This window comes from Poecilia formosa, unplaced genomic scaffold, assembly GCF_000485575.1.
Source record: "Poecilia formosa unplaced genomic scaffold, Poecilia_formosa-5.1.2 Scaffold0, whole genome shotgun sequence".
Taxonomy (NCBI): domain Eukaryota; kingdom Metazoa; phylum Chordata; class Actinopteri; order Cyprinodontiformes; family Poeciliidae; genus Poecilia; species Poecilia formosa.
In genome coordinates, this window is record NW_006799939.1 from 7,311,486 (window position 1) to 7,338,253 (window position 26,768).

The 26,768-nt window shown below is 39.7% G+C and overlaps 1 protein-coding gene across 33 annotated transcripts in view; it reads left to right on the forward strand.

Annotated features, from left to right (window-relative positions):
* The window catches only part of rims2a (regulating synaptic membrane exocytosis 2a), a 169,805-nt gene that overhangs the window by 141,690 nt on the left and 1,347 nt on the right, over positions 1-26,768 (forward strand). For 24 of the 33 annotated variants that reach the window (XM_016661050.1, XM_016661167.1, XM_016662034.1 and 21 more), the window contains 5 exons: positions 9,486-9,730; positions 24,785-24,926; positions 25,038-25,150; positions 25,255-25,356; positions 26,525-26,664. In XM_016661050.1, coding sequence (XP_016516536.1) covers positions 9,486-9,730; positions 24,785-24,926; positions 25,038-25,150; positions 25,255-25,356; positions 26,525-26,664 — 742 coding nt within the window. Of the gene's footprint in view, positions 1-9,485; positions 9,731-20,613; positions 21,775-24,784; positions 24,927-25,037; positions 25,151-25,254; positions 25,357-26,524; positions 26,665-26,768 lie in introns of those variants that run through there. The other 9 variants (XM_016661711.1, XM_016662061.1, XM_016662081.1 and 6 more) reach the window with 3 other exon arrangements.

Below are 26,768 nucleotides of genomic sequence, written 5' to 3' on the forward strand. Positions count from 1 at the left end.
CACATTTTGTCACGTTGCAATTATTTTATGTCTCATAAACACAAAGCAGACCGTTAAAGTAAAAGGAAAAAAGGTCAATGGTTTTCTGACATGTATTTTTGTATTCAGCCCTCCTCAGTCGATGCTGCAGATCTGCCTTTCACTGCTGCAAGCCGTTAAAAGTCTGTCTGAAATTATTCCAATTCCACTTCACAAAATAGCTGAGATTCAACCAGACTGGACTGAGTGTGAACTGCAATTTTCATGTCTTATGACTGACTCGCAATTAGATTTGTATCTGAACTTTGACTGGGCCAGNTTTTTTTTTTTTCTGTTGAACCTATTTGAACCCAAAAAGAGAAATTGACTCATTTATACAGCGTTTTTTCAAAGCTCTCTGTTTTTAGGACACAAGAATCAAACTTCTTAAATTTTGCTTAGTCATGCTGTGGCGCAGTCTGTGACCCAAAAGTGTTACGAAATGACACCAAATCTTTTGATCTTGTCTCAAGTCCGACTGAAACCAAATTCATTTGCATGGTGTTTTGTTCTAAGCTTGCTCTTTTGTTTTTCTTTTTTTTTTCTTCAATCATTTTTGCTTTCTTCACTGCACTGCATCTCTGGATCTCTGGTTGTCGTTATGTTGTTCATGCTATCTTTGATTTTTTTTTCTGCTTTGCATGTGTTGCTGTTGTCTTCGCATCTGTCTCCGTTTTCAGCCCGTTGCAAGCGAGAAGGCATTCATGGGAAGTGGATGAGCAGTTAGGAGAAGTGCAGGAGGAAGATGAGGCTGGAGACAGGGGAAGGGAGGCTGGTAAAGCGGAGAGACGTCAGGGTGAGAGCACAGAGTCAGGCAGTAAGATAGACAGAGACCAGGAGCTTCAGGAGGATTTGATGGATAAAGAAGAGGACTTGCACCAAAGGAGTGCCTCAGACACTAACCTCAGGTAATACATGTGCAGTGGCCTAGTTAAAGGTAGCTACTAACTTCAGTAAGCACCTGCAACCCCTCTGGCCTACTAACGTCTCCATGTTCCTGTAACTGTACAGTGCTGCTCTCCACCCTCTATCAAGTGGAGCCTTTCCACTTGATAGAGAGAATGTGTGGCAAAGAAAAGAAGAAACAAATTACCTTCCTGAAATCGTTGTTTTAGCAAGAGTATAAGTTATATGGGGTGCATTCACACCAGTCCTGTTTAGTTCGCTTTAATCAGACTCCAGTTTGTTTGATTGGAAGGTCAGGCTGGTCTGGTCAGGTGTGAAACCACAATCAAACTCTGATGTGGACCTAAAAATCTAGGTCTCAGTTCGGTTGAAGCGAACTTCGGTGCGGTTCAAGCCGAGTGGACCGGAGACTGCTCCGAAAGCAGGAAGCTTTTACCCAGAATGCGCACTGCATTCTGGGTAAATACAACCAAAACAAGTCAGTTCTTTACCAGCTATGTTTTTTGGCACCTCTAGTATGAATGTGGTTATGCAAATAAATATCAACTAAATGGATCAATTGTTGCTGCAGCATGATCTCACAAAAAAACAACAATTTAAACATATTATAAGAATAATTGTTTGAAACAAACACTGAACTTCTCTCGTATTAGCTGTACACTGTGGTTAAATTGGAAATAATGGATTACTAATATGTTTCTTAATACTCAGACAATTAAATGTTAAATATCCAATCAGTAAAGAATAAATCATAAATTAAAAAAATGTTGTTTTCCTTGTAAAAAACAAAAATTGTTTGTTTCTCCCCGCTGTGTAAATGTACTTAATGGTTGGATTTTTGTGTCTTTTCTTTAATTTTTTTTACCTGAGATTATGAACCTAAACACTGTTAACACATCTTTACTAGGAGTGCCAATAACTGTGTCCATCACAGTTATTGAGAGGACAATTTATTATCTAAGTGTCAGGTGATGAGTTTATGGAGAATGGAGAGCAGATGGTAACATAGCAACCAGAGATGGGATCTGTGTCACTGAAAACAATCACGGTAAATAACAGAAAAGACCCAGATAAAGAAAAAGCTAAATCTAGAAACAAAAAACACCTATGAGACAAAAACAGCAAAGCTACTGATCCTTTAATTACTTTAACTATGAAAAGCTTCTCAGCTCTTGTTCTTGAAACTAGTTATTTATTTATTTATTTATTTATTTTTTATAGTACCTCATATAGTTCACACTTGCTAGGCAACATGTCAACGGCCTCAAATTATAATTCTAATTTTTGGTGGAAAAACGTGACAGACTTATTGCACTTTCACCTGGAACACGTGCAGAACCGAACAAAGCTATCGCTTTCATTTCAAACTGGCGCATAGAGATTAGGTTGTAAGATGCTGAAATTAAATGTAAATTGGCACCGTTTTAGTGCAGCCACGAGAGAAAGAGAGACAGGGAGAGAGAGAGAGAGACAGGGAGAGAGAGAGAGAGACAGAGAGAGAGAGAGAGACAGGGAGAGAGAGACGGAGAGAGAGGCGATGTCTTCGGTGTGAACGCAATTGTGAAAAGTATGTCAGGAGGAAACAGATTCCGAATCCCAGAGCAGGAGAAAAGCTTAGCTTGTGCCGCTAATAAGACGCTTCGCCATCAAATTAAATTCACAGCAGGATCCAGGTTACTGCCTCACTCTCCGATATTAGAGCTGCCCCCTTGGTAGGCAGAGAAATCACACTGGGATTAATGCCATGTGCGGTTAACGTTACAGCAGGGCGTACAGTCGCTTCCATGAGGAAAACTCATTCTTAGAGCAAACCTGAAAGCATCTGGAGATGTGTAGATTGTTTCTGGATGTTATTTATTTATTTATTTTTTTTTTTAGCGCTTCAGCAGGAGGATTTAGTTTGCAGATTGAAGCAAAGAATATGAAGACTTGCAGACTTTGCTTTGCTGTTCGTGCTGCTCTGTGTTTCAATGTTGCATCCATGTGTTGTCTGTCAGGTCGCATTCATCACTTGATGTTTGTCTCTCTGCACCTTTTCAGCTCAGACTCACTTGACACGCCATGAATGGTTTATATTAAAATGTTGCAAGTTACCGAATGGATTCACTTTCAGAGAAGAAACTGGTTCTGATTTTGACCTGATGACTCGTCCCACTTTGTGGTCGGTTCTTATGTGACAGCTGCAGTGTGCCTACAGTGCCTGGCCAAAGTACTCCTTCCCGTTAGACCTTTTCACATTTTGTCACGTTGCAATTATTTTATGTCTCATAAACACAAAGCAGACCGTTAAAGTAAAAGGAAAAAAGGTCAATGGTTTTCTGACATGTATTTTTATATTCAGCCCTCCTCAGTCGATGCTGCAGATCTGCCTTTCACTGCTGCAAGCCGTTAAAAGTCTGTCTGAAATTATTCCAATTCCACTTCACAAAATAGCTGAGATTCAACCAGACTGGACTGAGTGTGAACTGCAATTTTCATGTCTTATGACTGACTCGCAATTAGATTTGTATCTGAACTTTGACTGGGCCAGGGACCCCTTACAAATGTGGGCAAAACTTTGTCAATGTTTTTTTTTTAACGCTAATGTTAAAACAAACAAACAAACAAACAAACTATGTCTGTTTAATAGGAAACACTATTAAAATTACACATGAGTAATTTGTTCCGATAATTCATTAAAAAACATGCAGCTCAGTCATCCTCCATCCACTTCCTGTCATCTTCTTCTTCGTGGTTTGAGTCTGTGGCAACATCCGTTTGTTGATCATGTGACTCGTGTGATGTGAAAACAGCGTTTCCCTTGCCGTTTTGTGGAACAAACTAATTTTGATACTGTCAAAAAACACCTCATCAACTTTTTATCAAGAAGCAAGAGTTTTTTGTTTTTTTTTCTTTTTCAAAATTGCCATGGTTCCATTAAGCAGATTTATTTTCAAAATGTAAAACTGCAGTTATAGGGTCAATGGAAATGCAACCTAAATAGGCTTACTGACCTCAGGTCAATATTCTGCTGAAAGTTAACTTCCACCTCAGTCTCCACTCTTTTGCATCTTCTACCAGGTTTTCTTCTAAGGTTGTCTTATATTTAGCTTCATGTATATTTCCATTCACTCTGATTAGCTTCTGTGTTTCTGCGGACAGAAAACGTTCCCGCAGCCTGCTGCTGGTCAGGATCAGTTTTCAGTATCATGTCTGTAGGTCACTCGGATGTGAATGGACTCGTTTTAGGTAACTTTTGAGTGGATTGCTGTGGATTTTAATTAGGGGCATCTAATTAAAGGGGTTTGCATTAAAATACACACCACACCTTTCAGATTTTCCAGGCTGCGACCTTTACATCGTAAAGAAGCCAAATAAAACCCGTTTAGAACCGCGAATGTCACATAACTTTTTGAAAAAGACAAGTTGTAATTTTAGACAAACTTGACGTCATTTTTAAGGAAACACAATTTTACTTATAGTTTTGGGATTAAAAACACATGAAGATGCAATTTAGCAGAAAGAGGTTGGATTTATGTTCTTCTGTGGGACAGATTATGATGTAAAAAATGAATAAATAAATAAATAAATAAATAAATAAATAAATAAATAAATAGCACAAAGATTCCAACCTGATGACAAAAAAATCAGATCTGAAATAGTTTTACTAGAACTTTTTGTTTCATGTTTTATGGTACTTCAACGCAAATCTTGCAGGAATAAACTGAAAAACCTGCATTTGGTATTTGGTGTTATATCTAAGTTTAAAAATATGATTTTCCCATTTTTAGCCAGAGTTTTTAGGAGCAGCAGTGTGGAAGGTCCAATGAGGCTCCGGAGCCACAGGTTCCAAACCTCTCCTGTAGGGGAAAGAGTTTTAAAACTAAGTTTCTCTTTCCTTTCATTTATTAACTGCGTTGCTCCGTCATAATCCCAGAGAAACGCATTGAAGTTTGTGACCATAACTACACAACGCAAAAAAATTCAAGACGTATGAATACTTTTGTAAGCTGCCAGGTAGGTGTGGCTACATACAGGTAGCCACACCTACCTGTATGTCGCTGCACCAAGAAAGAACCTGCAAGAATTTCCATGTGGATGTTAATGCGATGGATAAATCAGCCATTATACCAAATAGTGTTTAGCAGAGTTCATAAAAACAATCTGCATGATGTCTTAACAACAAGTAATATCAGCACAGCAAGTCAAATTACATCCTAATTAACTTAATCATTTGTGAGCTTGTTCAGGTGGAGTTGTAAAACATGTGGTTGCTAAGTTGCAGCAATCATTGTTTAATGATTGTTTGGATATAACAGTGCTTTATGGCATCTAATCAGGAGAAATGATACACAGTCATCTTATGAGATGTCTCTGGCTCTCCTTCCTTTATTTGTTTGTCTGAACTGTATGACAGGTACTGGAACTGAGCAGTAGGTTTAGGGAATAGTCACTCCTCTGATGAGTTTGTTTTATTTTTTGTTACCATGTGGTTTTATCTCTAAACTAGAAAAATCATAGAAAACATAAAATGAATATCAGTGTCTGTTTTATTTTTTCATTTTCTTAAAAATAATGCATGTCTCAAAATATCAACGTCTTCGTTGATATTTCAGTGGTCAAACTTGTCTTATAATTACTAACCACATGTTGCAAGGAAAGCCTCGTTCGTTTCAGTCGAATCTTTAACTTCCTGCACAGATTCTTAATCAGAACAAACATGTTTGTAAAAAAAGAAAAGAAAAAGAATTTCAACCTAAATGTCCCAGTATGAATAATTCTGCTCTTCACCATATCTAACACGTCACATACATCCACAGGCCACACTGAGCTCACCTCTGTGAACGTCCTGCTGTTTTCATGCTCAGCCATCTGCTCTTTGTTTTGATACGACTCTTTGATTCTGTGGCTCGTACCACGTTTAACTTTTGTTCCAGCTAATTTCATGCAGATGAAACATAAATATCCTGCTTTAGAAGCTTGGAACACTTTGAAAGCTAATAACCAGGTAAAAAAAAAAAAAAGAAAATCAATCACATGACATCCCAACGTGAAGCTAGCTTAGCGCTCTGCTATCAGTGTCGAGGAAAAACCAGAAAAGTTCAGTCAGGTGACGTAAAGATTGCCACAAGCTACAAGCTGCATTTACCGATGATTCATGATTTCTGTATTAAGGTCACTTTGTGTGTCTTCTGCACATTAAACACGCCTGTTCTCTGTGATCAACTCTATTTGTTTTCAGAGCAAGAGCTTTTCTTCCCCTGCAGAGAGAAACTAATGTGTGCCTGACACTTCGAGCTAATGCCGTTTTCACTGTTCTTCAGGACTAATGAAACATCCCAGAATCAGTTTTAAACCACATGTAAAATTCTAATTTTTCTTAGATTTAATACATCAGCTCAATAGTAATTTGTCTCTTATCTGAGGTAAAGAGGAAGACTACTTTTGGCTGTTTGGAATGACAAAAAAAAATCATGAAAGATTTGCATTTTATGAGTAAATGCCTTCCACAAATCAATTGTTGTTGTTCACAGGACAAAAAGAAATCACCTGCAAAAAGTTATCTACAAACTGATATTTTTCTAATAATTTTTTGTCTTTAAATCTTAGAGCAAGATTTTCTAATGTTTGATTACCCACATTTATGTACAGCAGGCCGGTCTGTCTGTCTGTCTGTCTGTAGAAAACAGAAATCATTTCGCCACGCTTTGTTTGGCCGGGGAACATCTTGGCCTAGATGAAAAGGCCTGGTGAGCAATCTGCATGATGAGGCACACACTGTTCTCTGGTGCCACAGCCGAACAACATGAATCCCTGGAGAGTCCCACTTTTCTATGCAGACACACTTATACACTGTGTGTGTGTGTGAGTGACTCTGGGCCGGAACCTGTTCAGAGACGGGTGAGACAGTAAAGAGACGAGGTTCTGCCGGAGCTCAGGCGTCAAGTCCAGAGTAACATCATGCATCAGTAACCTGGATGTTCACCAGAACTGTAATCTGTGTGTCTTTATTATGGATTTTACTTTTGATGCATTTAAGAAAAGATTTTAAAAAAAGTTTTTATACTTTAGCAATTTTTCGCATTTTGTCAACTTGCAGCAAAAAGTTTGATAATTTGTACTTTATTTGAAAGAATAGGACATAATTGTGAGTTGAAAAGAAGACAAGGTTTTTACAAACTATTTTCAAAGGAAATCTGAAAAGTGTGGCTTGAACTATTTTTCCCATTTACTCTTGCAACTCTAAATTAGACTTGAATTGATCAATTCCCTTTCGAAGTCATCGGATTAGGTTTACCAGAATCTAAAGCAATCTCATTTATAATTTACAAAGCAATGCTAAAAGGATTACTTAAAAACAGAGAATATGGTTTAGCTGGCCTTAACGGACTACCAGAGGGAAAGTGTTTGCATTCCATGGAGTGATGTTCTCTGGTTGGGTGAGATCCAAAATGTTTCAGCCTACTTGAAAAAAAGACTCACATTGCACATGACTCTTAAAGGGGTAGTATTATGTAAAATGTACTTTTTTGAGCTTTACATCATAATGTTATCCCGTAATCAAAAATTATTCTTGGAGTGTTGCTTGGACTCTTTAAGAAATCCTTTTGTCTCCCATGGCAACCATTCAGCTGTGCAAACGTCTGGATGGACAAAGCGCCGCCTTCGAGCCACACCTCCTCGGAGGTGTGGCTTCAGAGCTCATGCCTCACAGATTAGCCCTCCCACGCCACTCCCCCACTCAACTCCTTCAGACTAGCCAGCAGCAACTGGCAGACACCTGGTGGTACTGCGCATCAGCTGAGCTCATTATAGGAGCCACTTCTCAGGGCAACGCTGGTAAAAATGTCGTTAAAGGTTTAATAGAGGAGCCATGTTGTGATGACTTCCTGAAGGCAGAGTTTCAGAAAGAGCAGGAGTTTTTAGAGAGACAGAGGCTTAACTTCAAGACAATAAATTACAAAGTCAATTTTGATATATGTAACATTTTTATAACAACTAATGGCAACAGCTTCTTGATAATGCTACAAAATGCCACTATGTCCCTGGAAAATCCACAATACTGCCCCTTTAACATATCGTCCCCCTAATGGAACATGGTGGTGGCAGCATCATGCTGTACGGATTCATTCAGCAAGGACTGAGAAGCTGGTCAGAGTTGAATTAATGGAGGAATCCTGCAAGAAAATGTACAAAAGAAATGAGACAGAGGATAATGATATAATGTCATATAAAAATATCACACACTTCAGGTTTCTGTTGGTTAAAAAATATTCAACCAATGTATCACCGTCCTTTAACTTCCCAGTATGCACTTGCTGGGGCTGGTCAGTAAAATTAAACATCAATAAAATACATTAAACTTGTGGGTGAATGATTTCCTTCTGCACTGTATTTGATAAATGAAAGAGGCATCATTATTACTGTCATGTTTGTGAAGCAGCACATTTGTATTAAACCATCCCCTGAAGCCGATTGGCCTGCAACAGTGACACGAGTTGAGATGCTTGATGTCTGGTTTAAAGCTTCACTCCCACAATTCCCAATAAGTGTTTGAATTCTGACAGAACCAAAACTGACAGTGGACGCATCGAGAAAAAAACATTGGAAGCATTGTGTGAGATGCATCAGCTTTCATAAACACATTAGGTAATAATAACAAGTAGAGTTTTATACTTAAAAAGATAGAATAAGACAGTAAACATCTCAATCGCACTGAGATCATTTTACAAATACCGAGTGGATTTGGGAATCACTCAAACCAGCGAGGCGTTTAACCTCATAAACTTTATCACAGAAACCTCGACATCACGAGGCCTGATGTTTAAAAACCCGTCAGAAACAGGTAATAAAATCACTTCCTAGATGTTCAACAGCATGTCTCTCCATAAATTGTCTCCATAATCCCGTTACGTGACGGAGGTCAGTAATTAATTAATGAATGGTACCCTGGGGGAGTTACATAGACCTCATCCTATTAAGAGCACATGATCCAGAATGTAATTTGTCTCTTAAAGATAATTTTACTGGCAGAGCTAAAATAAGACTTTAATTTGGACTCTGGCCTACATTATTCCCAACGAGAAGAGCAGCAGAATAGTTCAGCTGAGGAAAGGCAACTTGTCTTCTGTGCTCAGTGTTCACTTTGCGGGAGACAAATCAGCCGCGATAGATACGTTGTTCTACATAAAAACAAAAGCATCGCGATTAAACCTGGCGATTCGTTCATTTTCCAATAGACTTGCACTTTCAGATTCAGGTTTGGCAGCAGGAGATGCAGTCGTAGTCGGTTTTTATTGCATGTAAAATCAGAGGAATGTGCAACAGCATCTCCTGAAATCCTTAACTATCCTGTAAGTCATGAATCTCTATACCTGAACTCTGTCCTTCTCTCCTTCTCACCCCACACCTTGTCCCATCCTCCGCCCTTCCCACCGCCATCTTCACCTCCCCTCACCTGTCCTTCCACATCTTCTCCTCTGTCCTCCGTTCTCCTGTCCCTCCTTCTTTTGTCTTCGCCCTCACCCCTCCCCGGCCCCCCCCCGCTCCCCCGTTGCCGTGTCAATGGCGGTGGCTGACAGTGACTTTGCATCCAAAATGAAAAACAGGCAGATGGGCACATCCGGTGGGGTGAACATGACCAAGAGCACAAGCATCAGCGGTGACATGTGCAACCTGGAGAAGACGGACGGCAGTCAGTCGGACACGGCGGTCGGCACGGTAGGCACCGACGACAAGAAGAGGCGCTCCAGCATTGGTGCCAAAATGCAGGCCATGGTTGGCATGTCGCGCAAGAGCCGGAGCACCTCTCAGCTCAGCCAAACAGGTAGGGAGCTCACTTCCACTAACCTTTCTATCCGGTCATACTGCATTCTGGTTGCTTATTTGTGTGTCTTGTCTGTGATCAATCCTATTTACTCCTTTTTAAGTTCTTTTGTTTCCTCCACTTTTTCATTCCCAGGGCTTTGGTGTAATTAAGGAGCGTAACGTCTAACCACTCCGTGTTTTACTTTCAAGGTTTCTCTCTTCCTTTCTAGGTGAATGTTGTCCTGGATGCGGTTTTCTCATTTTACAACGATAATCCTCTGATTTATTGAGCCTCTGCAGATCTGCTTTCCCTCTCCTTCCTTCTGTATTATTTTACTCCTTCCTAATAAATCTGCTTATTGCTTTTCTTTCTTTTTTCACTCTTTTTTGGGGGTGGGAGATATTTTCAATGTTCACTAGTGAAAACTATTTTGTAGTGCAACATGTGACCATATGCAGATTGTTGTTTCTTAGTTTCCATGTACTTTTGTGGATATGGGTGCTTAGATTTTTCTACAGAAATGCACGTTCTCTTAATCGGCATAGATGCAATGCCTGACTTTGCATATCTTTATTTAAAAACCTTCAGCAATAATTTACAATAGATCATTTTGCAGGGAGAGTTTTACCGGATGCTCCACTGAGGTTGATGTAAAGTCTCACAGCGATCTTTCTTAGTATTTATCCAGCTCCTCTCCCTGTGTGAAGAACTAATGCCTCTCCACCGTGGCAAGATTTTTGACAATTACTTCTACACAGTGGCGCTTTTTATTCAGATTTACCAGGAAAGCATGATAGACGGATGGCGAGATGAGTCGCCTGCGTGCAGAGAGGAAGGATGAGCGAGACAGCGAGGCTCTGCGCTCACGTGGCACGGCGCTGTTCTCCGTCTCATGAAGTAAACGGCACATGGCCTTTTCTCTCTGGGCAAAAAACTTGGTGACCTCATCAGTTTTATTGTAGCGGTTTTCAAGTTCTCAAACGTGTTGTTTCTGATGAGCAGCTAAGAGACAACTTTTGTTGTCACCTGCTAACGGTTTAGCAGCGGTCACCAACAGGCCTCCGACGTTTGTGCGGCCTCTTCTTTTTACAAGGAGCTTTCAGATTCAACAAAAACGCACGTGGACACATTCCCCTCTCCCTGTTAAATGAATCTCCCAGAGCTATCAATATTTCACTGGGTTCCTTCTGGGCGCACAAGATGGAGAGAGCCCATCTCGTTCCCTCAGAGTGACTGAGATCAGTTTTAACAGGAACATGTCCAGATTGCCCTTCGCCCTACTTGTTCTGAGTGGCTCGGCTTCCACTTCATTGGTGCATTCAAAACACGGTGGATTTTTTTTATTTTTTTTACCCAGCAGTGTTTGCCAGTGAGGTTTGAGCAGTTCAGTGAGGCAGCATGAATCCAACTTCCTCATACACAACTTAGTTTAATGGACGTGGTTCTCTGTGGAACATCAAGTACGCATTTTGCAGCTCTGGACTGTTTGTTTGATTTGCTCTGTTTTTTTTTTTGTTTTTTTTTGTTTTGTTTTTTTAATTTCAGCTTTTTGTGGGGGAAAAAACTTGACTTTAATGCTGATTGCAAATTTCTTGTTTGAAGCAGATAAAGCACATATTTATGCATTTTAGGGTCACCTCCACCAGATACCAAGATTTGTTTCAGTCGTTTTTGAATGATCTGTACCAGAGATTTTAGTATTCCATTGAAAGGATCCCATAATGCTGCAAACTACAGAGAACGGCTGAATGTGTTGGAGTCGCTGATTGGATTAAACTCCCTGTATGTTGGTGTCGTCGCGCTTTTGGCCAAATTTTATATGAAAATATATTTATTTGTCTCTGAAGTATTTAAATATTGTCACCTTCCAAAACTAACTGTCAAAGTTAGTTTTTTTTACCAAAAGTGTCTTTGATTATTTTTTGGTCACCTAAATATATTTTTTTTTGGGGGGGGGAAAGACTTTTGCCAATTTTTTTTTAGGAAGGTGACGACATGGAAAATAAAAACAGAACATGCAATTAGTTTATCCAGCACTTGTGCACTTTGCAGTTTAGGTAATTAAAGAAAAAAAAAAAGAGAGAGAGAGAAATACCCAGCAGATGTAAGAATCTGTCACTCTGGCATATCATGTAGTTGGAATATGTATGTTACATAGACGACTCGATGCTGCTACCTGGTAGCTGGATGAAAAGGTTAGCTGATGTTGCTCGGTGGTTCACAGTGTCGTCACTGACTCACCCCACGGCCTGCTGGACAGATTCCAGCTGTGCTGCTTGCAGAGAGGATGATGTTTGGTTATTTCAAGCACTGCAGACTTCTTTAGAGCTAATGACGTGATAATCCTGTATGTATGTAGTGTTGGCGATAATAACTGGGTTTGTGTCTGTGCCGTGAAAACTGCAGGTATCGAATCTTACATGCTGGATACCGTTTTTGAAATGAAAGCTCTTCGTCGATACACCATCGCACATGGCGATGCACTGTCGCCATGTGCTTTCTCAGGATGAGAGATTGCTGCAAATTCATTGACTCAATGCAACAAGCCAGGCAGCCTTTACCGTTTGACATTATAAACTTAACTGAAGTGAACTGTATAATTTTAATATCAAGTGTAGCATTTATATCAAATATGCTTGAGGAATGGATTTCTGGATTTGATTTTGTTCCGTTTGTCCTGTCAAGACATATTATATTTATATTTATTTATACCTACATTGAGTTGACATTTGAATGGACTTTACTGTAAGGAACCATGTTGATGGAAAAATCTTTACAATGAAGCTGTGAATAGAGTTACTATTATTATGTCAGGCTTTTTTTGTTGTACAAACTACAGGATGACTAACTGGATGCTTTTCTGGCTTTGGTTTTTCTGTCGGGTTTTTGCAACAAGTGCTGGATTTTAAAATAGAGTTTTAACACTATATTTAGACTGATTTTACAACAGCTTTTTTCATATCACTTCATGAAAAACATATTTAGTAGCATAATTGAAACAGCTGTCTGCAAAGAGATAATGTTTTTCTATACACGAACACAGGAAATGTTATCGCTAATTAGGAATTGCTTAGGTAAGACTAATTTTATTCATATAGCACATTTTCAACAACAAGGCAATACAAAGTGCATCTTAGAAAGACTAAATCTCATTGTTAGGAAAAGTTATGGACTTTGCTGTTCCTCGTTGTCCCAGTTCTCTTTTGCTAACACCACTGATAGTTTTGGACCTTTAAACTTGTATGTGAGGCTGTTTTTAGATGAGCAAAAAATAGCTGAACTCTGAGCGTCTGGCTGCAGTGATTTATGTTTAGTGTTGAGTTTGGTGCCATCTCAGCAGCTTCTCTGCTTGCTGAGGCTGCTGGTTGTTCTGCTTCAGAGCTGCAGCAGACGTGCAGATCTCCAGGTCCTGCATGATCACAACTCGGCAACATGACTTCACGCATCACCTTTACGGTTCTGGATACAAGATTGTTTATCCTGCTACTTCTTTTTTCCCCCTCCTATGCTTTTCTTTTCCTGTCCATTCCTTTATTCGCTTGTAGTCTAACCTCGCTTTTGTGTATTTCACCTTTTCATTCCTTATCTGCTCCTGTCCTCTTTTCTTGACTATTAAATTAGTTCACAGGAGAGTCGTTAATCAGGCTGAGCTCTCCAGTAAGCCACTTGTGTAATGACCTAAATATGGTGGTGTAACGGAACATCTAGCCGGGTCGAAAGTATTCATACAGCCCGGTCAGTTTGGTACGCACGTATTTGTTTGGTACAAACAAATACAGCGTTGTTGTATACCTGAACACAGGCAGAATATTTCTGTAGGGAACCAAGTGGACAATGCAACATGAGAGGATTCCCAGCTGTCATTAAACTCTGCTTACTGGAAACCTTTAGGTTTTCCATGCAGCATCAGTGGAGAAAGGAAGGTGAGCCGAACCACTTCTTCATGTCATCTTACAAATTTTTGCAACAGCAGTAAGGCAACTGATTGCTCACCTGAATCAATGTCAAGCTGAACGTAAACATCAAAGGTTCTGTAGAAAAATCAGTTGAAGTCCAAATCCAGCTGCCTGCAGCATTCAACCAGTTATTGCTTATTATAAAAAAAAAAAAAAAATAAAACAGCCTCTAGTCAGCTCTTTTTATTTGAATCTCTTGACTGAAGCGAACTGAAAATGTACTGAAACATGTCTCGAAATTCAAAATAGATATCGAACTGTGATTTTTGCATGTCTTTACTCCCTACCTAAACACGCGTATGCTGTAAGGCCTGGAAGTGACGCTGCTTCCCTTGGGGTAGTTTCCCATTTTCCTTCTAGATTGAAACCAAACAGGTGTTGGAAAAACTGAAGTGTTGCTGTTGAATCATTAAAGTTTAATCTTTAAAGTGTAATAAACCACTGCAGTGTCAGCTGGTATGTTTACTGTTGTTTTCCACGCTTGGTTAAACGTATTAATCTTTGAAAGTCACTTCTCGTCAGTGTTTGGCACACTTCAGCTAATATGCTAATGTGCTTAGCGCTTTAGCTTCTTTTGCTAACTTTGAAAACATTTAGCACACTTAGTTTGCCCTAAACTAATTTTCTGGATAAATTTAATCAACATGTTTGACACCCACCATGCATTAAATATCATGTTGTTATGGCACTTTATGCTTTAGCGTAGCCTTAGTTACCGATGCCCACTGCTGCGTATTGTATTTTACAGTTGTATGATGAACTTAGATGACCTAGACCACACATTCCTCCTCATTCACTTCTTCTTAATATAAGCATCATATTAGCATTTCTGCTCAATCATGGTGATTGAAGCCGCTTTCATTGCTGTGTGTTACACAAATTATAGTAACTCCATCCTTCTAATTTAGCCTTTTTAAAAGTTAGATTCTGTGTTTTTAATACACAAAAGACCGCTGTTCAGTCCTTTCTTCTCCTTTGTCACTAATAGTGAAAAAAGTTTTTGACTTTTTCTTAAGAGTTATTGTGATATACTGTCTTTTCTGGGTTCATCAAAGCACATTTATTAATGCTATATCCATACTACAACTGTATGGTTTTCAGCTTCTCTAATTGAATTGCCACATTCAAATTGGCTAATACAAATAAAACGTGCACACAGTATATCTTACATTCAAATGCAATACGTTTTCCTTTTCCCCCAAAAATCTACAAATAAACTTCCAGGCTGCATTTTTAGATTTTTTTTTTTTAGCTGCTGCTAAAAATACAGTATGGACTACCTCTTTGGACGTCGTGAAGACATCTGGAGCTCTGATGTCACAGAGGAGGTCTGATGAAACATTCAATAGAAAAATGCTGTGGTGAGCCTAATCATAAGCCATGAGGTTGACGCTTCCGCTTCCCACGAAACTGGTTAAGATACGTTTCCTCTTTTCTTTTTTTCTTTTTTTTTTAATAAGCTGTCATGTTATGGTGATGACGTGTTTTCTCATTGTGTCTGAGAGATATCAGCTGGCTTGATGTCAGCGGTTTGTATCATATTTTTCTTTATCTTTTCATAAGGTTAGGCAGTACTCACATCCCATGTCATTCCCTTGTGAGCTCTCCATCTGTTAGAATTTCGGTGTGCATTACTGTGAGAGGAGCAAGGCAGCCAAGAGACGGCCCGATCCAACATCTTCTGACGTTAACACCCAAATGTCTGTTCTACCTCAGAACATCTGCTGAAGATCTGAAGGTTCTCAGCTGAGAGAAAAGCCAGAGAATAACCTAGTTTATGACAAGCCTGCTCAACTTGAGCTGAGTTACTGTAAAGCTCTTACAAGTCTATTACTTTCAAATTAATTCTCTTGAGTAGAAGATTCCCATTAAAGTTATGACTATTGGATCATCTTTAAAGATGATATACAATCTCAAGATTTTGTAACTCTTTTGCCTCTTATTTCTCTCTAAAAGTAGAAGATATAAGAAAAGTATTAAATGTATTAAACATGAGGACATTGGTAAATCAAAAATCGGCATTTGGAGAAGAAATGAGGTCGCACAGTTTGGGAGAGAGCAGGAAATAGGGTTTTCCTATAGTTGTGGTAGCTAGCGCAGTTAGCACAGCAGTGATGTGGCTAGCATTCCTAGAGTTTGAGAATATTTTAGAAATGCTAGCTAAGCTTACCTAAAATTTACAAAAGGATGCTAACACATCCAGATACGGCACGCTCCATTACAGACACGGGTCGAAAGCTCAAAAGGATAAAAACAGACATGTACACTTTAGCTGTACTTCAGTTAGCCTTCCTGTTATCTTGATAAAGTCTCGCTCTCTCACAGACCCCAGTCATAACTCAAAATGTAATAAAAAAAATAGTTTCCTTTTAAATTATTTCTTAGATTTCTGTGCTTCCTTTGACTTTTGTTTTTCCAACACCACTTTGTGCTGGTTGTACTTTAGGTTTGGCGTCTGGTTTATAATCTGTCCGGCTTATTATTGACCAAACTGAAAGTCATTTTATTCTTGACAATTTCTCGACGCAACTCCATTGATACAGCATCTTGTCAAGCCGTGAAGTTTTTAATGGCCGTACATTGTCTTTGCTAAACCAGTTCTACTACGCAATTCTACCAGAACTTTGACCTTTAATTCCTCTGTTTGACTTTACTATGTGCTGAGGGGACTGCTAATTATAGCGTCGTCTGTAACGAAGCTCTGCACCTTATTTGGTTACCAAAGTTCTTTCCTGTCCTAATTGTCATCATATCTGAGGTAGACGAAGCTGGGGAAGCTGCATCTCCAGACTGCAGGACTGGTCTGCATCATGAGCACCACAAAGAATGTAAACTGAGAGAAGAGAGTGTTTCACGACTCACTCGTGGGTATCCTGGTTTATGGGATCTAAGTGCTCCTTTGTGTTTGTTTGCCTCGGCTCTCACATGTGAGTCCCGAAGTCACAGCTCTCCCTCCATGCCCCCCATTACGCTGTGTTTACACCGCTGGAGGGCTTCTCTGATTCTTGACCCGGCCTGGCCTCATCACTTTGGAACGGCTCCAAAGTTCTTAGTCTGTGAGTGCTACTATCTTCCAGGCAGAGTACGCCTGTGACTTCTGGGATATTAGAGCATTTTGTTTTTGTTAGAAAAAAAAATTGTTAAGATTTTTTCAATTCTTGTCTTCTGATGTGTGCATGTGATGTACAGTTGCGTGCTCCCTGTCGCAGCGGTTTATGATGGAGTTTGAAGTGAGACCGACTTTGATTATCGTCAAAGGATAAGAAGTTTATTTTTACAGCAACAAGCATCAGATCTTCTGACTATAAAAGAAGTAGACTAGAGGTCGGCGTTTTTGAATTCCGCCTGAAGTGGAGCTCTGTGTTTGTTTGAAATCGTTTAATCTTTCGCTGACGGTGTTGTTTCTTGTCATTTGTGTTCTGTAGGACATAGAAATTAGCACCTCGCTTGTGGCTGTCGAAGTCTCAGTAGTAAATGGATTCACAAAGACAACAACTCAAATTACAATTCTTACGTGTTCAGCTCTGCGCACCAGGTGAAGTGTCAGCAATGGGAGGAAAAGAAAAGGTGTCTCTTTGTGGTGGGCGAAAAAGGAAGAATAAACTGTGTCAAAGATACAAAAGATGAAGTTGACAACACGTGCCGACTGGGTTTGCGGGAAGGAGCGGGCACGTGCGCCTCGATACACGAGCCTTGGCTTAGACAGGGGCGAGGAGAGGAGAGGAGAGCTACCTTTGCTCTGTTCTATTTTGGTTTTCGCTCGGGATGAGGAGCCAAGCTGAGCGCCATCCGCTAAATAAGTGATGGGAGAGGATGTGGATGCTTTTTCTTTGGCGTTGGGAGGATTTTGTGCTGAGATCCACGCCTCCTCGTTGCATCGAGCAGTGAGGATACTGATTTAGCAGCACAGGGCACAGAAAAGTGTGTTACCAAAGGAACAGATTCACAAGAATGCTTCACAAGAAAGATATTTAAGATTTAGACGCAATTATTTTTTGCCTCTTATTTTACATTCTAACAAGGAGTAAAACATGTTACAGCCAGTGGTAAAAATGTCAAGGTGGTGAAGTCAAAATAGCAAGCTAGCAGGAAAATAACTAAACAGACTATTTTAACCAATATATCCATTGCTTTATTCTTTAAATTATTTTTTTTAATGTCTAATCTGATATATCTCATGTATGGCTTGTCATAAATCATAAAAAACAATTACATAAGGTCAACAATCCTTTACTGGAAGCGGTAACTGGATGTTGAGTGGAAACTTGCTGGGACCATTTGTAGAGCAACAAAATGTTCTTCCAGCTTTTCAACACTGCTGAACATCAGATTAGACTCTAATTTAATCTGTACATTAGATTAGCCTGAAATCTGATGCACAGATACGACCCTTTGTTTGAGCAAATTCGCCTCTTTTCTCTGCGCTAAGCAGCTTTATCTCTGGAACATAGGTGAGCTTCCTCACATAAATTATTCCCTTCAGGTCCAATTACAACTGTTCTGTTAAAATGGTGCCAGAATCTTGGCCATGACGTTCCACATCAACAATTTAGGTGATTCTTTTGGGAAAGAACAGAAACAGAAAGACTCTTTACTGTCCCACATTGGGGAAATTCAGCTGTAACAGCAGCAAAGAACATGGAGGCACGTAGATTCAACACAGACAAAGTATTCAAATATGCAAAAGAGAAAAAGAATCCAGCTTAAGAATATATATAACATACTCTGAAAATGTATGTATTTGTGTCATATACTGACTATTTACAGCATAATGAAAATAAAACTCACTTTGCTTCAAATTAGTTAGAGAAAAGTCAGAACATCTGCTTTAATGATTTAACAACAATAAATTAGTCAAAAATTTGTCTTTTTTTTTTTTTTTACTAAAATAGGGTTAATGGCAAAAGAACAATATGATCTATATGGCAGATTACATTTTGTATTTCCCATTCTGTTAAGATTTCATCCAACTGCAAAGTATTGTCACATCCTCTGGCTTTCTGTGGGATATCTGGCAGATTACAAAAGGCGGCCATATTTGTTTTGGCCATCAGTGACCTTTTACTGCCTTGGAGTGCTGTGTAAACAAATCTGTTCAAAGTTCTCCATCGCTGGACTTGTGAAATAGAAAAAACTGAGAAGGAAGCATGAAATTATTTCTCACCAGGATATCAATACAATGTCTGTGTCCATGTAGGCCATTAGAGATAATGACCCAAACACATTTAGAGTTTTGTTTACACCAATTACTATGAATTGGAGCATTGTTGTTGCTGTCGCCAAGTACAACTTGGTTCTAAATACAGAATGTCTTAATTTCATATCTCTAAAATCAAGACCTTAAATTGTCTTAAATTCATTGGATGCAATATGTTGGCCTTAAATAAGTCTTAAATGTTATTGTGGCAAATCTATTTCATCTCATGTATTCTATGTATTTTTTATTTTTTTTTTGTGAGTCTTCACTGTTACATGAGAGTTTGAGTTTGAATTCACTGAATTTAGTGACTCAAGACTAGCTAGCAAGGTATATTAGCCTTGCTAGGTAGCAAGGGACAGCAAAAATTGTGATAAGACAGGAGAAAGGCCTGAAAGGTATGAACATGTTAGAGTCAGTAATCCATTTTCCTAAAGTCTTCAGAAAATGTTCTCTTTATGCCAACATTTACCTTCTCAATCACTAACAGGACATTTTTATAGATCCCTCTTGTTTTAATTCAACCTTAGAAGATGCATTTGAGGATCTTCAGAGAATTACTTCAGTGCTTTCCCCGATATTTAAGCACAACTTTTATCCCATTTATACACTTTAACAGATTAGAATGTGTTGTGTGATTTATGGAGGAATTAAGGAACTCAGAAACCTTCATGTAATGTCTGATGAGAAAGTAAATCCAAATGTTTAGAGCTACTGCGATATTTTTTGTGGCCAAAAGAATGACGCTCCACAGAGCTGCTGATGTGGCCAGGGCTAATATTAGTAGCACCTAAAAACCTGAAAACGACACTGAAACAAAAGTTTTCATCTCTACTGCTAACAGTTTCCAGGTTAGATCCCTACAGAAACTTTCGACTCAGCTGAAAACTGACACACATTTAAGGCCGGTTCTGAAAACGCTCACACTTAAAGCTAATCCACCTGCAGATACTGTCACTGCTCAGTTTCCCCTCTGGCTCTAAACGGCTTTCTGCTCTTGCTGACCTAGATGGAATCTTCAAATGGACTCCATGCAGTCTGTAGCTTCTCTGTGGAAGTAGGCTGCAGTGTTTCACACAGAGGAGCAACTTTTTTCTGAGCACAAATCTGCACTTATTCTGTCTGATAGTGGAACAACAGTTTCCTGTTTGGGATTTTTGAAGCAGTAAGGATTGAAGGTGGGCAAGTTGATCCAAAATATCGATAATATCAACACCAGTTCTGTATCTGTATTGGATCAATATTAGTGTGCCAAGATTGATACTTTAGTTTTAAGTTCCATCATGAATTTTTGTTATTTTTTTATTGAGGTTTCTCAACTCTACCTCAAAAAACACCTTCTGATTTTCTCTCAAATGGTAATTTTTGCACTTTGTTTATTTAGGTAAAATCCACACAAATCATGTTAATATGTTATTGATGCATTTTGTAGATGCCTATAAAATTTCTTTAACTTATATCCTCGGTGTGAACAAAAGAATTTAAAGAAAAGAACACAAAAAACCCTAAAGATTTAAAGTTTGATGATATGTCAAACTTGAATAAAAAAAGTATCGTATCGGTATTAGTATCGGTGATACAGGCCCTATAGTTACTTTATATTGGATCAATACCAAAATATAGAGTGTCGAACACTATATTTAACTCTATATTTAACTATCCTCTATTGAGGACAGTTAATGTTTCATTTGCAGTCATACACTCCACATGTAGACTGATCAGCACTGATCCATGGACTCTAATACAGACTGTCTGGGTCAGACAGAAATAGAAGAAAACTCAAATATTTTGACTTATTTTGATTTATTGGAGAACAGCTGAATAAACTAATTACATCTAATGTAGCCTCTTCGCAAAAGACGATTCCCAAACTCCTTCAAGACGAATACATCAACTTTATATGCCTCTCGACTTGTTGTCCAGAGTGATTGTGACAGCAGAGAAAGCAAAGTGAATTTCTCTGAAACAAAACACAGCTGTGACGATGTTATTAGGGAAGAGAGTGGGGGGCTTTGGGAAGCAGCGGCAGCCACGTGAAGTCAGAGTGACTGCCAGGTGGCTGTGAGGGATGCTGGCAGACCTAATGACAGCTTGTTTTCATTGGCCTCCGCGGATAGGACAAGGACGGAGTGGGGATAATGGGTCAGAACGGGGAGAAAAGGTAAATAGCAGTCATGTTCGGCTCAGAAGAAACAAACCAGCCAGCTGGTGGGGAGAACGGGGGGAAAAAAAGTAAGCGAACAAATAGAAGAGTCAGGAGGAGGAGGAGGGGGGCTCAGTATCTCTGGGTAGAGCTCGTTCATCTGCAGACCAAGCAGAGGTGCGGCTGAGCAGCCCCGCGCTCTGATTGGTGAGGCGAGACACTGCTCCATCCCTCCTCCTCCTCCATTACCCCCACCCCCAGCTGAAGAAAGAGGTGCAGCAGCAGCAGCGTCAGACTCAGACGGCACAAGACTCCAATCCAGACGCAGCAATTTTTTTTCCCCTGCAGCATCTTCCCGAGGATGAAATCTCCAGAGTGTCTGCGGACAGGCTTTGTGTTTTTTATCACTACTATCCAGCTCTGAATAACCGCATCTCCATCTGTAACCGGGCTTATAGATTTTTTTTTTTCTGTAAATAAGCATTTTTTTGTTTTGTTTTGTTTCCATTGAAATTAACCATCCTAAAAGGAAAGGAAAGCCTTGACCTTAAAAAAAAAAAAAAAAAAAAAGGGAACAAAACATCCGTTGCCTTTTGCTGAAGAGGAAGACTCCAGGTCACCATGGGCAGGCAGGGGAACGACGTCTCGGCCGCGGCTCCCGGGATGCGCATCCAGTGCTCCCAGAGCAAGATGAGCCTGTCTGCGTCGTTCGAGGCGCTGGCCGTCTATTTCCCCTGCATGAACTCCTTTGATGAGGAAGATGGAGGTAAGACGACATCCAGGGAAATGTCACGCGCATTCAGCTTCTGCTGGCTTTGGGGTTGGTGGCGCTGAGCGAGCAGCTGGGAAAGATGCACCCATTTTTTATTTTTTATTTTTTTGTATTCCGGTTGGGAATTACGGCAAATTGAAAGAAGGAAATTCAGTTATCGTTTGGTTCAGTTGGGTTGATAATGAAGTGATGTTTATTTTTTTTTCTATTGACACCAGTAACAAAGATGATCTTATGAAAAATAATAATAATAATAAGAAGAAGCCTGACTTTGTGGGTTTGCGGATTATTTTCTGTGTTTTGCTTAGGTCAGGACCCCTGACATGTTGTGACATTGTGCCTCAAATGATTTATTTAATTGTTAATCATTTGATCAACACTCAAAACTAAAATTTACCCCAACAATGTCAGGAAGTAACATCTGCTATTTATCAATTTTAAACAAACTCCAACTGTCTGAATGCTGCTTCTTGCCTCATTCTGACTGTAATTTGCAGAAAAGATTAGCTTGGTTTGAAATGTTGCGGTTTTGAGGCTCGTTGATGAGATTGGACTCTTCACTGATTGGCTGAGGAGGTTTGCTGCAGACGTCAGAGACAAACCTTTGTCACTGCATCTCCTATTGAAAATTTGTGAAGTGCAGGAAGAGGAGGCCGGCTCAATAACTGAGCTTTCAAGGCTGAAGAGGTTCATTACTGCAAAGTGTGTGTTTGCACAAAAGACCAAGAATCTTCCAGACACGTGACAACTACACACACCGGCAGAAAATGACAGTGTTACAGAGAAAGCATTAAAATCAATTATTTATGAGCGATTTGTGTCCTTTCAGGGTCAACCATGTTGGATTGTTGGCCTCATTTTGAAGTCATGTGACTGCATAAATAAAGGTTTCACCATTCACATACTGTAAATCATTTGACTCCAGGAAGAATAAAGGAAGTCGTACACCTGAAGATGCCATGACAACCAGAGACGCACCAATCAATCGGCCAGAGACTGAAATCAGTCCGCTTACTTCATTTCCTCTCTGGAGGTTGTTTAGCAGATCTAATACTGAAAAATGTTTATTACAGGCACCAGAACTAACAACTTCCACAATTACTTGCCAATAAACACATAAAAAAAAACACAGACACATAAAACAAAACTCTAAAAAGCTAATTAAACTTCTTTGAGTTAATAAATATCAGATAATGGTTAGGTGTCACACTCATACACCCCAACCTGCATACATGTGGAGAATCTTCTCATAAGTTACTTTTGGATTCAAAAATATTTCCTCAAATCAGAAAAAAAACTAAATAAAACTCTGGCACTTTATTTTTCTTTAATGTGCTATAGTCCTTACAAAAATGGATGTGGTCAAACTCACCACTCAAAGTCCACCGGACATTGGTATCAGCCATGAAAAGCCTCGATTGGTGCATCTCTTGTTATGCTTTTATGAAAATAAATAAGGCTATTGGGTGGATAGAGAACACAGAAAGTAGCAATTAATTATCATCACAGTTGAGCACCGGTCTCAGTATATTGTAAAAAGAAACATGGATCTGTTTCTGCTACCTGCCTCATCGGCGAACCATAATGACAGGTTTTCAAATATGGAAATGTGAAGGTGACTTTTTATGGAGCAGGTGATAAATTACTATATTTGTGAATGGGTGTTGGGTCACATGGGTTGTCAGCAGCCTGTGTGGTAGGAACCTTTCTTTGTGTTTCCACCCTGAAGGGGGGAACAGTTTTTGGCTGCAGAAGTAACTAGGTGCTGTCAAGATGTGTAAGCATTTGGAAATGTGTTTGGCTTCAAGAGGACACTGACGAGACGTAAAGAAAATAAGTAGATGACCTGCATAATGAGCAATGGCGGCTCAGTTTAAATGACAAGGCAATAATCAGTGAGTCAACAGGTGTATCACCTCAGTGCCTTAAAGAGGCAGTGCTATGCGATTTTCAGGCACATACCACCATTTTATAGCATAATCTTGTAACTATGTTACCTTCAGCTGTTACAAAAATCCCATGTATATTAAAAGAAATTTGACTTCGTAAGGTAACATCTTGAAATTGGGCCTCTGTCTCTTTAAAATCTCCTGCTCTTTCTGAAACTCCACCTTCAGGAAGTCATCACAACATGGCTCCTCTATTACCCTTTAACAACATTTTTCCCAGCATTACCCTTGAGAAGCAGCTGGTATAATGAACTCAGCTGATGCACAGCACCAACAGATGCTTGCTAATTGCAGCTGGCTAGTCTGAAGGAGCTGAGTGGAGGAGTTGCAGGGAGGCAGGAGCCTTTGGGCTTCGAAACAGCAGCTTAAAGGCAGAGCGAGGTCCAACCAGACATCTTGCACAGCTGAATGGTTGCCAAGGGAGATTAAACAATTTCTCAAACATGCATGAAAGAAACATTATAACAAAAAAAAGCTCAAAAAAGTTGATTTTACATAATACTGCTGCTTAAAAGCATTAGCTTTGCCTATGCAATAAGCATTGGTCAAGGGATGAGGGCGATACCTGTGGTTCGTGTAGGTATGAGCACTGCAGTAACCATAGTAACTGTGTGATCATGGACTGTGGATGAGCAGCAGCAGGTTTGATGGGGGGGAAGGCAGTCAGCTGTCTTCTTGGATCAGTTTGAAGGGTTGATCTAGGAAGCATGGAGGATGGCAGTGGATTATGAACCCACTGAGGTTCCTGTGGCAGTTGGAAGTACAAACCGTACTTGATATTCTGCTTGGCATGATATCCACACAGTGCCACCGGCATATGGAGATTTATAAATCGGAATTCTTATACGTTTGTCACATGATCCCAAAACCATCACTCACATGCTGGCATTAAGCAAGAGTTCCAAAAGACACAGTTCTCTCTTATGAAGAAAAACAAGCACAAGGCTTTTCAGCAACCATCCACGTGAATAAAGCCTGATTCGATTCGCCGTCATGAATTCATCGCCCTCTCTCTGTCTCTCTTCTCCCGTCTCGTGTTGCGACTCTGTGTGCAGAAGCAGGAGGTAAGAAGCTGCGGAGCACCGTCCAGAGGAGCACGGAGACGGGGCTGGCGGTGGAGATGAGGAGCAGGATGACTCGGCAGGCCAGTCGGGAGTCCACGGACGGCAGCATGAACAGCTACAGCTCAGAGGGAAAGTAAGAGGACAGACAGACAGATGGCTGCAGCCGTTACATGATCAGTTCAGACTGAAGCTGTGAAGTGGTACCTGACCTAACGCTGTCTTCAATCTGATCTCTGGCTTCCAGCCTCATCTTCCCCGGAGTGAGGCTCTCCTCGGACGCTCAGTTCAGCGACTTCCTGGATGGTCTCGGACCTGCCCAGCTGGTTGGACGGCAGACTTTGGCCACTCCACCAATGGGTGAGAAGAACGTTGTAGCATTTTGTTTTTATAATAAAAGAAAATTTGTGATAATAAAGCTTTTGGCTTTTTTTAAAAATATCTTGTTCTATCCATTTTTTTAGGGGACATCCAAATAGGCATGGTGGAGAAAAAAGGAGCCCTAGAGGTTGAGGTCATCAGAGCCCGGGGCCTTGTGGGTAAACCAGGATCCAAGGCACTGCCAGGTAGTTCATGTTCTCAGACAGACCAAATGTAATGAACTGTATCATTATATATTCAAAATCAGACAGAGGATTAATAAATAATTTAACTGCTCCAGTGATAAAATTATATTTACCAAAACATCTTGTAAATACTTGACTGCTTCATCTGACCTGAACTGAGTTGAATCCTCAGTTCAGGTTTCAAGTGTAAAGTGTTCATCATGCATTTTATTGAGTATGTAAAAAATTAAAGTTGGTCGCCGAGGCTGGGTTCTTGCTTTTCAGGTCAACCAATCAGATGTTGGCATCTGTATGACGACACGCTGTCTCAGTTAAATGTCTTCATGCTGAACCGGAGCACAGAAACCATCAGAACCTAAAATGAATCATGTTTAGAATAATGAATTCTGATCTGAACTAACGAACTTCAGATTTTCTTATTGTGTTTTTAATAAATAATTGGTATGTTAAATGAATCTGTTTAATGCTAATTATAAAAACTATAAATTATTACGTTTTGTTTTTTTTTTAGTTGTGGAACTTTATGTAATTGCCGGGTCTGTAATTAATTAATCAATTGCAATTACTCGCATTTTGATCAAAAACCATATATCAACAAAACAACGAGCGTTTAAGATTCAAAAGACCCATTTTTGCTGCTAAATGATTTAATATAGAGACATATGAGCTCAACAGCAAATATATTTACTGTTTTTAATCTGTTAATCAGGTTATTCAACCATCTGATTGGTGCAAAGTGCTGCTATAGTTATTCAGCTTTCTTGTATTTCAGGAACTCCTGATTGTTCATGGAACATCTTTAGTAAAATGTGAACTGTGGACACTGACGTTAGCATTGGGGATTTCTGTGCAGCTGCTACATGTTTAGCATTGAGATGCTATTTTAGGCTTGAATAGCTTCGCTAATAGGCTAACTCCTTTTAGCACAACTTGAACACAGCAATAGTCTTTTCCAGCGTCCCATCAGATGTTTTTTTGAAGCAACAATAGGCTCCCATGGGCTAAAAGAACAAGCAAGTTTCAGCTAGCAGCTAGCTAGATCCTAGTCTGTTTTGGTTTTTGGGGGAAGGAGGTAAATTCACTGCATTGTAGTATTTGGGATTCTTAATACAAAACAAGCAGCGTGTCCAAAACCATAACTCACCTTTCTCTCTTTTGTCAATTCCAGCACCATATGTAAAGGTCTACCTTTTGGAAAACGGAGCCTGCATAGCCAAAAAGAAAACAAAAGTAGCAAGAAAAACTCTGGACCCTCTCTACCAGCAGCAACTGCCGTTTGAGGAGAGTCCAGGAGGGAAAGTTTTACAGGTGACAAAATGATTCTTTCAACTGGTCACCTTCTTGTTTGATCAAAAAGTTCAGCATTTTTATCAACTGTTGCGATTTTTTTATTTTTTATAATTCTTTCTCAG